General features: G+C 33.6%; 1 protein-coding gene across 1 annotated transcript in view; it reads left to right on the plus strand.

Moving 5' to 3' along the window:
• The window catches only part of CD2AP (CD2-associated protein), a 165,150-nt gene that overhangs the window by 133,256 nt on the left and 15,081 nt on the right, over positions 1-16,813 (plus strand). The window contains exons 13-17 of the mRNA XM_011986877.1: positions 1,862-2,004; positions 8,705-8,817; positions 10,468-10,569; positions 11,640-11,821; positions 14,400-14,463. Of these exons, the coding sequence (XP_011842267.1) occupies positions 1,862-2,004; positions 8,705-8,817; positions 10,468-10,569; positions 11,640-11,821; positions 14,400-14,463 (604 nt within the window). The remainder of the gene's footprint in view (positions 1-1,861; positions 2,005-8,704; positions 8,818-10,467; positions 10,570-11,639; positions 11,822-14,399; positions 14,464-16,813) is intronic.

Raw genomic sequence — 16,813 nt, forward strand, 5'->3', positions numbered from 1 at the left:
TAGAGGACCCAGAGGCTTGATGAGAGAATACTAAAAGGTAAGCGTGACCTGGCGTCCCAGGCCCAAGTGAGTGAGAAGGTGGAGGAAAGCTAGAGCACCAGGACACTTGAGTAGGAGATTGAACATCTTACTGAAGAGTGTTCCTGGCAACTGGAGGAACAGCAGATGATGATCCAGGAGCAGATGTACCAGGAACTTGACTTGAGATTAAAAGTCAGAAAATACTGAAAACAAAGGAAACCCAAACTAAAACTGAAATGGAAGTGCAAGAAGGATGAGTCAGAAGGCAGCTACTTTTGCAAAAGTATGGTGGAATTCTCAACCTGGTGCTTTTCAGTAAGAAGGCAGGTACTGGTGTCGTGGAGTTTGGGACTGTTGAGGTCGAGGCTGCAGAGATGGCTCTCTGGAATAAAGTTGGCCTGGTTGATAATCCTCAAAAAATTTCCTCTTTCAAAGGAGGACTCCAAGGTGCAGTGGGCCTCAGCCACCCAGGACAGTGAAAGGACCCAGTGGTGTCTCTTCTTACCACATCTCTGCAAGAGCTGATCACCAAGATGCAGCAGTAGTCAAGGAGTGGCAGCCCATTTAGTCTCCTGCCACAGCCCTTTTTAAAAACATCACCAATAAACTTTAAAAGCAAGAAAGAAATAAACAATCCCGTCAGAAACTGGACTAAGGACATAAATAGATAATTCTCAAAAGAAGATATACAAATGGCCAACAAACATAGGAAAAATGATCAAAATCACTAATTATCAGGAATGCAAATCAAAACGGCAATGTAATACCACCTCACTCCTGCAAGAATGGCCATAATCAAAAAATAATAGATGTTAGCATGGATGTGATGAAAAGGGAACACTTCTACACTGCTGGTGGCAATGTAAACTAATAGAACCACCATGGAAAACAGTGTGGAAATTCCTTAAAGAACTAAAAGCAGATCTACCATCTGATCCAGCAATCCCACTACTGGGTATCTACCCAGAGGAAACCATTATACGAAAAAGGTAACTTGCACATGCGTGTTTATAGCAGCACAATTCGCAATTGCAAGGAACCAGCCCAGATGCCCATGAATCAATGAGTGAATAAAGAAATTGTGGTGTGTGTATATATATATACTATGGAATACTACTCAGCCATAAAAAAGAATGAAAAAAATGGCATTCACAGCAACCTGGATGGAATTGGAGACTCTTATTCTAAGTGAACTCAGGAATGGTAAAATAAAACATTGTACGTTCTCCCTAATGTGCGGGAGCTAAGCTATGAGGATGCAAAAGCATAAGAATGATACATTGGACTTTGGAGACTTGAGGGGAAAGGGTAGGAGGGGAGTGAAGAATAAAAGACTACACATTGGGTACAGTGTGCGCTGCTCGGGTGGTGGATGCACCAAAATCTTAGAAATAACCACTAAAGAACTTATTTATGTAACCAAACACCACCTGTTTCTCAAAAACCTGTTGAAATAAAAAATAATCTAAAATAATAAAAAAAAAATACAAAAGCATTCTGTACATTTTGATTTAGCTCTCACTGTTGCCTACCTTCTAGAGTCGTCCTTCTATTGTTGGAGTTTAATTTTTAAGTATTATTTTTTGTATTTTCTGTGTACTAATATCTGTTGAATGTTAATTTTATGTTTATAATAATTTTCCACACTTACTAAACTGTTCTCACATTTTTAATTTCATTGTAATCAGCCTTAGGACAGAGTTTTACGTTTATGGAAATGGTTTTACAGAACAGAAAGTAATCACTATTAGGCCATAAAATCTTTAATGTCATTAAATCACAATTTTTAAAAAGTCATGTTTCTTACTAGTGATTTTTGCATGTTTTTTTCTTGTTTCAGGATTAATGGGGAAGTTTCTACTATTGCATCAAAGTTTGAAACTGAGCCCGTATCAAAACCAAAGCTAGATTCTGAACAGTTGCCCCTTAGACCAAAATCAGTAGACCTTGATTCACTTATAGTAAGGACCTCCAAAGAAACAGGTAAGTCAGCATGGACAGCAGTGGTGCATTAAAAAAAAAAATTGTCAAAGAAACTCTTTAAGAGATATACATATGCAGTTTTTGTGTGGATAAAGTTGAAATTACACAGTTAAAATTTGTTTAAAATTTAGTAGCCAAAGTAGAAATAGTAAAAGAAGATAAGTAAAATTTTTATGGTCCTTACTGATCAGACTTTATGGTTTCTTACTAATCAGAGGACTGAAATAGATATTAAAAGGTGACCCATCTATTACTCCCTCTTTATAGTGGAATGACTGTGCTACCCAACCTAGATATGAATACACTTTAGTTTTAAAAGTTTAGAAATGAGATGACGTAGACTTTCAGTGCCAGCATTAGATTATATTTCATGGGACTTTAAATTTCTCCTCTTAATCTAGAGATACTTTTGTTTCCAGTATAGGAAAATATACTTTTTCTAATAACCCTTTTGCCAATTTTTTTTAAGCTTTAGGACTGATTTTTCAGCTTAATGATATCTTTGTCTAGTCTGTACTTCTTCCTTTTTAAAAAACACCTATTATTATTTGTAAAATGGAAAACTTGAAACAGAGAAGTCTTGATAGTTTTCATTATTAAAAGCATTGTGTCTTCATTACTTTCTGGTAATTTTTAATATTTTGTATAGTGCTTTGCATTTGTATTTTGTTTTTTTAACTTTTTCAAAGCACTTTCTCAGGTATGTTCTTAGTTTAACTCTAGGAAACAGATGCTTTTTTCCCCCTATTTTATGTCTAAACAAAGTAAGCTACAGACATTAAATATGCACTATCCATACATCAAAGGAGAACTCTAAATTTTCATTTTACGCTGGTATTTTTAAGAAATCTTAATGTTTTATTTTTTCTAGCTTCATTGTTAACATTTCATGTTTACGTTTAAACTTCAAGGCCAGTTACACTTAGATGTTTTTTATTACCTTATTATAAAATATGCTATTACATTTCAAGTTTTTTCAGATGACCTTATTCTTCCCTCTTTCAGTTTGCAAATGCAAAGTTTCTAACTTAAAGTGTGGCCTCCTTTCAGTCTTCTTATTTGAATATTTTATAGATCCTTCTGTCGTATAGTTGGATCCCGCTTGCTATGGATGAAGCTATATTTACTACTAATTTCTGGGAATTGAAATGTTTATTGTATTTTAGAGAAATTCATTGAAATTTATTCAGTATGTTTTATATGGTGAAAATTATCCTTATTAATTGTTCAATAAACAGAAAAAGAATCCTCATGTTTTAAAAAATCTTACTCTTTTTTATTGAGCTTATCAGTAAATAGAATTTGATCAGTTCATATTGTTTTCTATTTGATTTAAAATATAGCTAGAAATGTGTTTCATAAGTTATAGTTGAAGAAAAGCAGATTATTTGCCCAATTTTAACTCTGGAAATAAATTATTGCAACTGTATTTTTAATTTTCACAAATTTGTGGGATCTTTATCACACAAGTCTTTAAATGTTGATGGAGTCCCTTTGGGAATTGAAGGAGTAACATCTGGAATCTGCATCTGTTGCTTTGTATTCATCTTGAATGTTTTATTTAGTTTACATCAAGGTAATGGAATTTTTTTTTTAATTTAGGTAAATTACAACATTCTCTTTTTTTCAAAACTTTTTCTATATAGAGTCACAACACACTGCCATGTAAAAATAATATGTGTAATAATTTCAAACTATTGATGATTGGAAAGTTCTGTTTTTACTTGGTTTGGGGGGCCCTATTTCTATCTTTTATACATAGCTGTTATTTACTCCCCATATAGTAAACAGAGACTTTGTAGAACAGGGTGTGAAAACATCTTATTTCTGATTTCTTCTTTTCTTCAGATAAATAAGGAAGTAATCTAGAGATGCTGAGACTTAGCCAAGTCAGAAAACTAACAGCTACTTTCAGGCTGCTCTTCTTTATTCTTCCACTTAATTGTACTACCTTTGGTGTACTACACTTAGGCCCTGTAATGTTCAGAAAATACAAATGTTGGGAATTTAGTTCATGTTAAGTATCAGATTATTTACTGAGCAAGTTTTATATCCTCAGTAGTGTTTTAGGCACAGTTGCATGCTAAGATAAAAGGCATAATTGATGGAAGTAAATAGCGTATGTCCTAAACATTAAATCAGAGATTCCTGCTACCTTTTTAAGTTAGACTATCATATATTCCTAGTATTAGTAATATAAAAGTGTTCTGTCTCTTCTGTGATGTTAATACTTTAAGAAAAGTATTTTGGCTGAAATACAGCCTCAAATATAATGTGTGAATCTAGCCTTTTTAATATGTTTTAGAAAGTTGAAAACATACATGAAAAACGTATTGAAAATTTCATTATTGTGTACCATAATAATTTGAGGTGAAATAATAGAAAGTGCACTGACTTTGCTGTTAACAAAAGGGGTTTTATTTATTAGTTGATTGCTGATAGAAAGTTTCCTAATGTTTTTTCCCTTAACTAACAATGGAACGATTTAGTACATGTATATGTCTACTGGAGTACCTGACATGGAAGTTATTACAAATGTTATTTTCCTTCTTTCCTGCCTCCTCCATTGTTAATTAAACCCATCCCATTTTGTTTTTGTTCTAATCTATAAAGGATATAAATCCCTGACTCTATTCTCAGATACGATTTTCTTATTTGTAAAGTCATATGTAAACATTTATGTATATATATAAACTATGTATATAAATACAGACTCTGACTTTTGTACATGTAAGAAAGACATATCCAGAACACTCAGATTTTCTCTTTTTTTAATGACACGACATAACTTTTTAGTTTCTTCATATATATTATCATAGATCATGTAGTTTTGTAAATATCAGGGCTGTTAAAAACTATGCTTACAATTTTTTTTTCTCTATTACAAACACTTCCTCAAATTGGTTTAAGGGAAATCTCAGTACCACTACTAATTAATAGTAAAGCTTGTGTGGTCCACGTATTTCTAAAATCATACGTTATCTGTAAAATAAAATTATCTTCAACTTAGTTTTAAAATATAAGATAGAAAATTTTATAGTAAGATGGCTATTATGTTAAGAAAGCCCAACTGATGAAGTTTCCTTACAGTGTAGTATTTTTATCTTTTGGTGGTTTTTCTGTGGTAAGATTTTCTATGATTAAAAGGCAATTTTATGCCTGTGATCACAGCACTTTAGGAGGCCAAAGCAGGAAGATTGCTTGTGTCCAGGAGTTAGAGACTAGCCTGGGCAACATAGTGACACTAGCCTGGGTAACATAGTGAGACCGTGTCTCTACAGAAAAAAAAAAAAAAAAAAAAAAAGGGCATGATGGCGCACCCCTGTAGTCCCAGCTACTAGGGAGGGAGGCTGAGGTGAGAGGATTACTTGAGGCTGAGAGTTGGAGGTTGTAGTGAGCCTCGATCATGCCGTTGCCTTCCAGCCTGCATGATAAAGTGAGACCCTGTCTCAAAAACAAACCAAAAAAAAAGCAATTTTAAAGAAACGTATTATTTGACGGTAGCATTCATTGTTGAATAAGGAAAGACATTTCTTTTTCTTCTGGTTTATTTGATAGTTGATCTATTTTTAAAAAATTTCTTTTCCAATATTTACTCATTTCTTCTGGAAATAATTTATAGTGGAATTTTTCTAGTAGGTACCTGTTGAGTAGCATATACTATAAAAAATCAGCCTATATCTAAACTAGAATTAAAAAAAAATTGGTTTCTAGTAGTTTCCTTGATCATGCCATATTAAAGACTTATAAGTATCATATAAGGCATTAGTGAATTTTTATTTGTGTATGAAATATTTTAAAGATACTATTGAGTCATATTTTTATAGTGAGATATTTTAAAGTAATATTTAACATATTTTTCTTCTTTGATACCATAGAATTAAAATTGATTTTCATCGTAATTTCTATCGTGGGCTAAAGACTAAAAGTTGATTTAATTTTAGTTATAACTACATTATGAGGTGTAACATGCTGATTTATTACTCTGGCCTCTTAAAGCACTAAGCCATCCTTTTGGAAGCTGTCTTGGTGTTCAGTGAGTAATAAAACAGGACTTTCTAGCTTAATGCATATTGAAATTAATACTAATATTAATTTTTCCCTTTGAAAGACAAAGGAATAAACCTCAAATCTAATACACATCTTGTGTAAGTTAGGTAACCTGCAAATAGTTATATGCCAAACATTGAAATGGTTTTATTCATTCTACAGCTGTTCTTTTTTCCTGTTTTGTAAAATAATTATTTTGGTTTAGTCTTTTTTCTAGACATTCCTATCCTTGACTTTTCTTTCCAGATTTTGTTTCCTAGCCTGTTTGCCATGTTTCCCTTCTTACGTGTCAGGAAATTATTCTACCCTTCTCCATTTTGGTAAGATGAAAGTTTATAAAGCAATCAAAATAGTATTTTCAATATAAATAGGTGGTGCACATTGATTTTTCTTTGTAATTTTACTGCAAGTGTACTTGTCTGTCTGTCTATTTATTCTAACCCTTTTGGTTTTCCATTTTTAGAGAAAATGAAATTCATTTTGGAAAAGTTTCCTGATTCGTTTAAAATATTCTTTTGATAATTTTTTTTGAAGAAAATTGGCAACCATAAAAATCAGTTTATTTGCTCTCCAAATTGGATATTTCATTTTGATTTTTAAAAATTTTATGTGTTCCTAGCAACATGCAGATTTTAAGTGGCTGGCAGAGTGACAGATGTGATTGCAAAAGCCAAATGATTGTCATGCCTGTTATGCCATGTGTACAGTGTAAATCCATTGTTATCCCTCTTAGGTAAATTTATAAGCATTTAGATAAGTCATGAGTCCAAAATGTGCACTGTTCCTTTTTACTAACCCAGTGGCTTAAATGGAGAACCTGAGAGAGTTTTAGAATAGTAAAGTTACTTGTCTTGGTGTTGTAGTTCAAAACTGGACATACAGAAGACATTTTACACGAGCATGGTGTATAATTTTGTAAATCTATGTTTTATTTACCCTTTCAGTTTCATTTTTCTTTGTCTTCTCCTGTGTTTTTCTGTTTGTTTCTTTTTCTTTCTGCAAGTTGCTTAAATATGCATTTGAAAATAATCTCTATAGGCTGAAATGATTGGATTGTACTTGTTAAGGTTTTTTCTTTGTGGATTGTTAATGCACACATCAGTGTAAAAGCAATTTTCACCCTTCAAACTACAACATATTTTAACATCTTTTAAAAATACTGATTGCTTTCTTTATGATATTTACAAATAACATGACATTTAAACATATATTTAAATTCAACCTTCACATTATATAATGCATTTTTCATTGTCATTTATTATTATGGTTTGTTATATTTCATGATTACTTACAGTTATCTAAAGACTCAAATATTAAATCAAGCATATTAGAGTATCTGTTTTAATGAATCAGCTTAGTAAGTTGACACAAGTGAGAACACACAAAGAAATTGATAGAAAATATTAAGTTATCAGCAAATTCTTCTAGTTGTTATAAAATGCATATTACCAAACAGTGATGCCTCTTTTTCTGCCTTACCTTTGTGTCCTCCATCCCTTAAAAACATTCTCTAAATAAGTAAAGTTGATGAATAAATTTTGTGGGCAGTGATGAGTATCTATATCTTTTTAAAGAAACAAATAACTGAGTTAGAACATATACCTATCTGACAGAAAGTATTATAAACATCTAGGCAGATGGTAATGTGAAGAATTAATACAGATCTGGATGATTAGACCAAAGGAATCTGCTATTAGGTAGAAAATTTTGGCTGTGGTTAATACCTGAGTTTAGAATCTGAATTAAAGGAAGGCTCTATTGAAAATGGAAGTATCTGTAGTAGTTTACCTTTTGGGTTCTTGATTCATACATAGATATTTGGGCTTCAGAGTTAAAGACATTTCCTTTAGCAAGACTTCTGAATCATCTAGAAAAAGGCAAAGTATTATATATCATTGTTTTAGAGTAGATTTGTCCTTAAACCCAAGTTACTGGGTCAAAGGTCTGCCAGCCTTTGATGATGAGGAAGTAAGTTAGTAATCCATGTAGCTTTTTTTTTTTTTTTTCAATCTGATTTGCCTTAGATTTGAAGCCATCTTGTGATTGCTAAACATGATAATGTCTAAGCAAAGGTGCAGTGAACTATAAACAGTTTGAGTCCCACCTAATACTGTGCACATACATATACACATAAAGGTACATTAAATCATGCTTTTGCTTTATATTGAGAAACACAAATCAAAAGTGGCAGGGTGCCAGATAAAGTTTAATTCTTAACATTCGAATATTCTACTTCTTGAAGTTCAAAACAATTTTACATGCTGATTTTCTGAGATCTTGTAATTTATTATGAGTTTAAGAAGTAGACCTTTGTTAGGAACTTGATGAGTTTTTTATGCTACTACATTTTATGATACAGATTTTTCACTAAGAACTTTTTGTTGAGGTCTAGGTCTCTACTGGAAACAACCTTTATAGTGTTAATAAAGTCATATACTATATAAATGTATCAGGTAAAGAGGATTTTTTTTTTCTTTTAAGGGCGAGTGTTGTTTTCCAAATGCATATGAAAAGCACAGGTCAATTTGTGAATTCTTCAAAGTAGTGGTACTCTTTTTAATTTATAGTTTGTCCAAAAACTGAAACATTATTTTTTACCTTTAAAAAGGTGCAATTCTCTTAGTAAATAATATTTATTTTTATTTTCTAGATGTTGTAAATTTTGATGACATAGCTTCCTCAGAAAACTTGCTTCATCTCACTGCAAATAGACCAAAGATGCCTGGAAGAAGGTTGCCGGGCCGTTTCAATGGTGGACATTCTGTGAGTTCACCTAATTGTCTTAAACTACAGTAGATTTAGCCAATGCAGAGTCGATTTGAAGATAGAGGATTTATAGCTCTACCTAAGTTTAACAATCGGGATGATAGCTGTTATACTCAAGTGGCAAATGCTGGTATTTAAGGAGATAGAGGGAGAGAGGTGTGTTCATTCCAACAGGGTCTGGAATGGAAGGTTACAGAATCAGAAGGAAATTATCGTGAGGCTGTAGCCACAGAGCACAGGGTCAAAGGGTGACAAAGAAAGAACCTGTTTAATTTGTCTTTCAACAACAGTTACTAAAATTCAGCAGATACTCACTTTAGGAAAGATTGAGAAAAATTTTTCTCCTGAAATATTCAGTGTTTTTTTTTTTCTTTTTTCTAAATTTTTAAAATTAAGTTCAGCAGGTACATAATAGATGTGTATATTTATGAGTTATGTGAGATATTTTGATACAGGCATGAAATGCATAATAATTATATCAGGGTAAATGCGGTATCCCATCACATCAAGCAATTGTCTTTTGTGTTACAAACAATCCAAATTGTATTCTTAGTTATTTTTAAGTGTACAATTAAATTATTTTTGACTGGTAGTTACCCTGTTATGCTACCAAATAATAGGTCTTACTCAATTTTTTGTACTCATTAACCATCCCCCCATTGCTACCACCACCCGATTAACACCCTTCCCAGCCTCTGGTAACCATCTTTCTGTTCTCTGTCTCCATGAGTTCAATTGTTTTAATATTTTTAGTGAGAACATGCAAAGTTTGTTCTTCTGTGCCAGGCTTAGTTCACTTAAAATAGTGACCTCCAGTTCTATCCATATTGCAAATGACAGGATCTCATTCTTTTTTGTGACTGAATGGTATTCCATTGTCTATATGTACCACATTTTCTTTATCCATTTGTCTGTTAATGAACACTTAGGTTGATTCCAGTTCTTGGCTATATTCTTGTGAATAGTGCTACAATAAACATGGGAATACAGATATTCCTTTGATATACAGATTTCCTTTTTCTTAGTATATACTTAGCAGTGCTGGATCAGATGGTAGCTCTATATGTAGTTTTTTGAGGAACCTGCAAATTTTTCTCCATAGTAGTTGTACTAATTTACATTCTCCCCAGCAGTGTATGAGGGTTCCCCTTTTCTCCATATCCTTGCCAGCATTTGTTGTTACCTATCTTTTGGATAAAAACCATTTTAATTGGGGTGAGGTAATAACTCATTGTAGTTTTGATTTGTATTTCTCTGATGATCGTTGTGAAATATTCATTGTTTTTGTAGTACTTATCCTCATGTCTAAATGTATTAACTTCTTTGTATGCTTTTTCTACATTGCCTGGAGTACTGGTGGTAATGTAATGTTAATATATTAGCTCTTAAACGCTGTAGTACTTTTAAAATTACCTAAATGGAGAAAATCCTTGCTGCTAAGAGGCAAACTGTTTTTGCCCTCGAGATATGCAAATATGTTATTCAGCTTGAAAGTATGTAGCATCCTGTTAATGATAATGGGATATTAGCAACAGTAGCAGCTGAAAAATCCATAAAAGTTACTTGTTTTGTTATCCAAAGACTTACTACCTTTTCTTTTCTTTTCTTTGGTCTGTTATGTCTCTTCACTTCTAAAAAATCATTTAGCCAACTCACAGCCCCGAAAAAATCTTGAAGTTACCAAAAGAAGAAGACAGTGCCAACCTAAAGCCATCTGAATTAAAAAAAGATACATGCTCTTCTCCAAAGGTGAGGTGCATTGTGGGCTAAGGTTTGTTGACTTTCTGGGATTCTTTGTGGACATCAAACATAGATAATTTAAGGTGTTCTTTAGGAAGAATTATTTCTTCTGCCAAGAAATGGAATAATTACTGCTAAAAAATTGAATTGTTTAGCTTCGTCAGACTGTTTTCTGCAAATATTTTTGAAAGAGCTTACATTTTAATTGAATAAAATAAATATTACATATTTTGTATTTTTAAAGACATAGATCTCTGCATCTATTTCATTTCTCCATTAAACATATATTCTTAAAGTCAGAAATGAACGCTTGTGTAGTATTTACCTAGCTTGGTGCTTAGTACAATAATTAAGCATTCAGTATATGCTGGAATGAATGGGAGAATACTGTATGTACATGAATCCTTTCATCTGTTACATGTGTTAGATGTCTTATCAAAATTTTTACCATTTTTATTTAACGTAGTTTCACCACAGCTGACACACATTTAAGGTCATTTAGGTTTCCTCCCAAATTATTTCTCTATTTCATTTCAGGGCATTGTTGTCAGAGTGTTTCCAATTTATTAAATACACTTAATCTGATTCTCTCAGCTGTCAACAGTCTATTGAAATTCTATTAAAGTGATTTGCTATTTTTTTAGTGAAACAGTTATGAGGTGTCAGGCTGTGGACTCATTTTAGTGACTCTTCCTGAACCTATTGTTCACAATTACTTTTAAGTGAAGCTCTTTGGACATTCCAAACAATAAGTATTGAATATGGAATTAAAAATAATACCTTTATAGTGCTCTCCTGTTTCACTAGGCGAACAACCCATAATATGCATTTGATGGATTTTTCTTTTTTCCTTTTTTCTTCTGTTAATGAAATTATCATTTCCTACAAAAACCACTAATGATTATAAATTTATTCTTTAGTTGTCTGGTGATTTTTCCAGTTGTGAACATCAAATTGCTTTTGAATTTCCAAATTTGCCATTTATCTTGAAGTACTTAATTGTTTTTCTTCTTGATGTAAAAATCTTTTGAACTTGAATATAATATTAAAGTCAGAAAAAAAATTCTTTGTGTTTTCAGCCATCTGTGTACCTTTCAACACCTTCCAGTGCTTCTAAAGCAAATACAACTGCTTTCCTGACTCCATTAGAAGTCAAAGCTAAAGTAGAAACAGATGATGTGAAAAAAAATTCCCTGGATGAACTTAGAGCCCAGATTATTGAATTGTTGTGCATTGTAGAAGCACTGAAAAAGGATCACGGGTAAGTAGCCCTTCTTTTCTTCTATGAGTACTACTTAACCCATGCATAAAGAATTTTTTTTCAAACCATATTAAGTAAAAATCTAATCTGTGGCTGGGTGTGGTAGTTCACTCCTGTAATCCCAGCACTTTGGGAGACCAAGGTTGGAGGATTGCTTGAGTCCAGGAGTTTGAGATCAGCCTGGACAACATGGCAAAACCCCATGTTTGCAAAAAAAAAAAAAAAAAAAAAGCCAGGGTTAGTGGCACATCCCTGTAGTCCTAGCTACTCAAGAGGCTGAGGTGGGAGGATCTCTTGAGCCTGGGAAGTCAAGGCTGCAGTGAGCTGTGAACGTGCCACTGCACTCCAGCCTGGGCAACAAAACCAAGACTCTGTCTCAAACAAAAGTCTCTGGTGTGAGCAAGTATATTTTCAAAGAAATTTTCATTAACAGTACTTTTCTCTTTTCGGCAAAAAAGTTAAATTGTTGAAGTTATTCTGGTAGGTGGATTGTGGAAAACGTACATACATAACCATAATTTTAGGCTAGAAATCTTCTGGTCAGATATGATTAGTATGATTAGTATGATTAGGAAAAATACTGTATTTTGGATCTGGTTATGTATCTATACATATAGTTAACTTACTTCGAGGTCCAGTTGGACATTTATAAAATGAATGTGTTGGGATAGGTGATCTCTAAAACCCTTCCCTTAACTCTGAAAATTTTTTGGTATGGTATATGTTGAGACATACCCTAGTTGAAAGTTAGGGACTTTTTAGAGCTAAAACAAATTTACAAGATCACCTATTATAGGTGAGCTCCCCCTCTGGCTTTTTAAATGAAGAGATAAAAGTTTATAGAGATAAAGTTATTTAGCCAAGATCACACAGTTCTTAAATGACAGAGCTAGAACTCAAACCCGTATTATCTATTGGTTTAGAGATTTTTTTTTTTTTTTTTAAATGAGACGGAGTCCCACTGTGTTGCCCAGGCTGGAGTGCAGTGGCACGATCTCAGTTCACTGCAGGCTATGCCTCCCGTGTTCACGCCATTCTCCTGCCTCAGCCTCCCAAGTAGCTGGGACTATAGGCACCCACCACCACGCCCGGCTAATTTTTTGTATTTTTGGTAGAGACGGGGTTTCACCGTGTTAGCCAGGATGGTCTCGATCTCCTGAACTTGTGATCCGCCTGCCTCGGCCTCCCAAAGTGCTGGGATTACAGGCGTGAGCCACCGCACCTGGCCAAGATCTTTTCTGTAACCACTAGTATTTGAATTTTAAAACTTGTTGACATTTTAAGCATAATTCTACAAAAGCCCAGTAGGTAAAACAGATTTTTTTAAAAAGCAGCTAATCTAATTGAATTGAGATTGAGGGTGCTCATACCTTGAGATTGAGGGTACTCATACCTTGTCTTCAACTTCCCTTCTAAAAAGATTTCTTGGAATACAGTATAAAAGTTATGGCCAAATAAAAAGTATAAAGGAACAAAAAATAAAAATAAAACACATAAAAGTTACAGCCAGAGGCCATGTTACCTCTAAACCTGATTTTATCATTTCTTTTCCAATTTTAAGTTGGCCTGGGAATCTTATTAAAAACAATATTGAGATTAACAGTATAAGGTATTTGGAGTTTGCAGAACACTTTTACAGACATTTCTTAGAAACAAAAACTGTATCTTAAATGTCTACTTAAAAATGTTATATATTTTAGATGTTATGTATATAGAGAGAGTTTATAATTCAATACATGATGGTATTTCTTGGAATCCTTCAGTTTATCTGTTTTGAAAGATTCTTTTAGTAGATTCTGCAACATGCACATTATAAGCTGTAAGTTTACTTGTCCAGTAAACATTTATTAATTGCCACCCATGTACCAGTTAGAGAACTCTCCTGATTTGATTTTGTTGTTTTACATTTTTTATACTGTGCGCTGTTTTACATATACATGTTGCCCGTAGGTGCTCTTAAATTAGCTCTAGAATGGATAAAACATTTCTGAGATATATATGTATATTATATATATAGAAAAAAGAACAACTGTATGGAAAGATTAGAAGGGAACACAGGAAGATGAAAACATGAGTTAAGGAGGAGAAACTATTGGCTAGAGTTTTTAATTTGTTTGGTTTTTAGACTTTAATGTGGTATTTAATTTTTAAAAATAGAGAAATTCAAAGTCTAGATTATCTTATCAGATAAACTGTTAACTTGCCTTGTATTGTGATGTGTCGATATTCATTTTACCAAATTGCTTGGGCTTTGAGGTTTCCAACCTGGAAAATGTATGATAGCTGAATATAGAAAATTTCTTCTAAAGGTTAGATATTATTTCTGTCTTCATGAGCTGCTCCGAATTTACTTGGTTTCTTGATCTCAGATAGATTTGCCTTGGTTTTGCTGAATTTTTAACTGTTACATTGAACCATTCTAACTAGAGAATCTTACATTTTTCTTAATTAACATTGCTATTGCCCTTAAAAGGATTTTCCCATGAACTGGTGGGTTAGGTAACAAAAAGCCTGTAAATATCAGTCAAATACATTATTTAATCGAAAGACTTAACAGTAATAAGTACTTTGTTTTTAGGAAAGAACTGGAAAAACTGCGAAAAGATTTGGAAGAAGAGAAGGCAATGAGAAGCAAGCTAGAGGTAATTCATTTCTTCCAGCATTGAGAGTTTAGTCAGCATAAACTGGATATGTTTTTCCCAACCCAACTGGATAATTGGTTTCTGTGCGAATTATGCTATACTACTTCAGTTGGACATATACACAATGTACTTCTATTCAGTCACAAAAAAAAAACGAGATCCTGTCATTTGCAACAACATAGATGGAACTGGAGGTCATTGTGTTAAGTGAAATAAGCCAGGCATAGAAAGACAAACTGTGTGTTCCCGCTTGTTTGTGGGAGCTAAAATAAAAATTAAAAAAATTGAACTCATAGAGAACAGAAAGATGGTTACCAGAGGGTGGGAAGTGTGTTAGTGGAATTAATTAGTGGCAAGGTATTCTTTTGAAATTGGAGTCAGTCCTCTTAAACCCTGCCTCTGCTTTATCAACTAAGTTTACATTTTGTAAATCTTTTGTTATTTCCACAATATTCACAGCATCTTCACCAGCAGTAGATTCCACCTCACAAAACTTTCTTTGCTGATCCAAAAGAAGCAGCTCCTCATCTGTTCGTCTGATCCACTTTTAATTCTCATTCTCTTGCTATTTTTACCACATCTTCAGTTATTTTCTCCACTGAAGTCTTCAACCCTCAAAGTCGTCCCTGGGGATTGGAATCATCTTCCAAATTCCTGTTAATATTGACGTTTTGACTTTCTCCTATGAATCGTGAATGTTTGTAGTGGCATCTAAACTGATGAATTTTTTTCCAGAAGGCTTTCAGTTTATTTGCCTACATTTATCAGAGGAATCACTATCTATGGCAGCTATAGCCTTTCAAAATGTGTATCTTAAATAACAAGAATTGAAAGTCTAAATGTCTCCTTCGTTCATGGGCTACAGAATGGATGTTGTGTTAGCAGACGTGAAAGTAACATTAATCTCCTTGTTCATTTCCATCAGAGCTCTTGGGTGACTACGGGCATTGTCAGCATGCATATTTTAAAAATAATCTTTTTTTTTTTTTTTCCCTGAGCAATAGGTCTCAACCGTGGGCTTAAAATATTCAGTAAATCATGCTGTAAACAGATGTGCTGTTATCCAGGCTTTGTTGTTCCATTTATAGAGCATAGGCAGAGTAGATTTAGCATAGTTCTTAAGGGCCAAGGATTTTCAGAATGATAAGTAAGTGATGGTTTGCATTAAAGCTACCAGCTACATTCACCCATTGACTTCTCTCTAGTTATGGAAGTCCTAGATGGTATCTTCTTTCAATAGAAGGCTGTTTTACCTCCATTGAAAATTTGTTTCCTGTAGCTGACTTCATCAGTGATCTTGGCTAGATCTTCTGGATGCCTTACTGCAGCTTCTACATTAGCACTTGCTTTACCTTCCACTTTTATGTCATGGAGTTGGCTTCTTTTCCTAAACCACATGAACCAACCTCTGCTACCTTGAAACTTTTCCTCTGCCACTTCCTCACCTCTGTTCGGCCTTCAAAGAATTGAAGAGAGTTAGGGCCTCACTCTGGATTAGGCTTTGGCTTAAGGAAATGTTACAGTTGGTTTGGTCTTCTATCTAGACCACTCAAACTTGCCTTCATATCAACAATAAGGCTGTTAAGCTTTCTTATTATTCATATGTTCACTGGAATAGCACTTTTAATTTTCTTCAAAAACTTTTCCTTTGCAATCAAAACTTGGCTGTTTGGGGCAAAAGGCCAATCTCTTGACCTGCTGTGGCTTTCAACATTGCCTTCCTCTCTGAGCTTAATCATTTCTAACTTTTTATTTAATGTGAGAGGGATGTCATTATTTCTTTCACTTGAACACTTAGAGGCCATTTTCGGGTTATTAATTGGCCTAATTTTATTATTAGGCCTGTTCTGTCTCAGATAATAGGGAAGGCCAAGTAGAGGAGGAGAGAGAAGAAAGGCTGATCAGTGTAGCAGTTAGAACACACATGACATTTATCAGTTAAGTTTGCTGTTTTATATGGACACAGTTCATGACACTCCAGAACAATTACGATATTAACATCAAAGATCACTGATCACAAATCACCATAACATATATAATTACAGTGAAAACATTTGAAATATTGTGAAAATTGTCAAAATGTGGACACAGTGATACAAAGTGATCACATATTGTTGGAAAAGTTGCATTTATAGTAGAGTTGCTCAACATAGGATTACCACAAGCCTTTGACTGTAGACAATGCAGTATCTGTGAAGCACAGCAAAACGAAGTACAATAAAATGAGGTATCCGTGTAGTTCTCTCTTCTGTGCAGTTAAGCTGTTTTCATTCTTTGCTCAGGGACAGGACTGGTGGTGGTGACAGATGTCTGTGGATTCACTGCCTCCCATTTTTTTTTTTTTCTTTTT

The sequence above is a fragment of the Mandrillus leucophaeus genome, unplaced genomic scaffold (genome assembly GCF_000951045.1).
Source record: "Mandrillus leucophaeus isolate KB7577 unplaced genomic scaffold, Mleu.le_1.0 Scaffold3, whole genome shotgun sequence".
NCBI classification, from domain to species: domain Eukaryota; kingdom Metazoa; phylum Chordata; class Mammalia; order Primates; family Cercopithecidae; genus Mandrillus; species Mandrillus leucophaeus.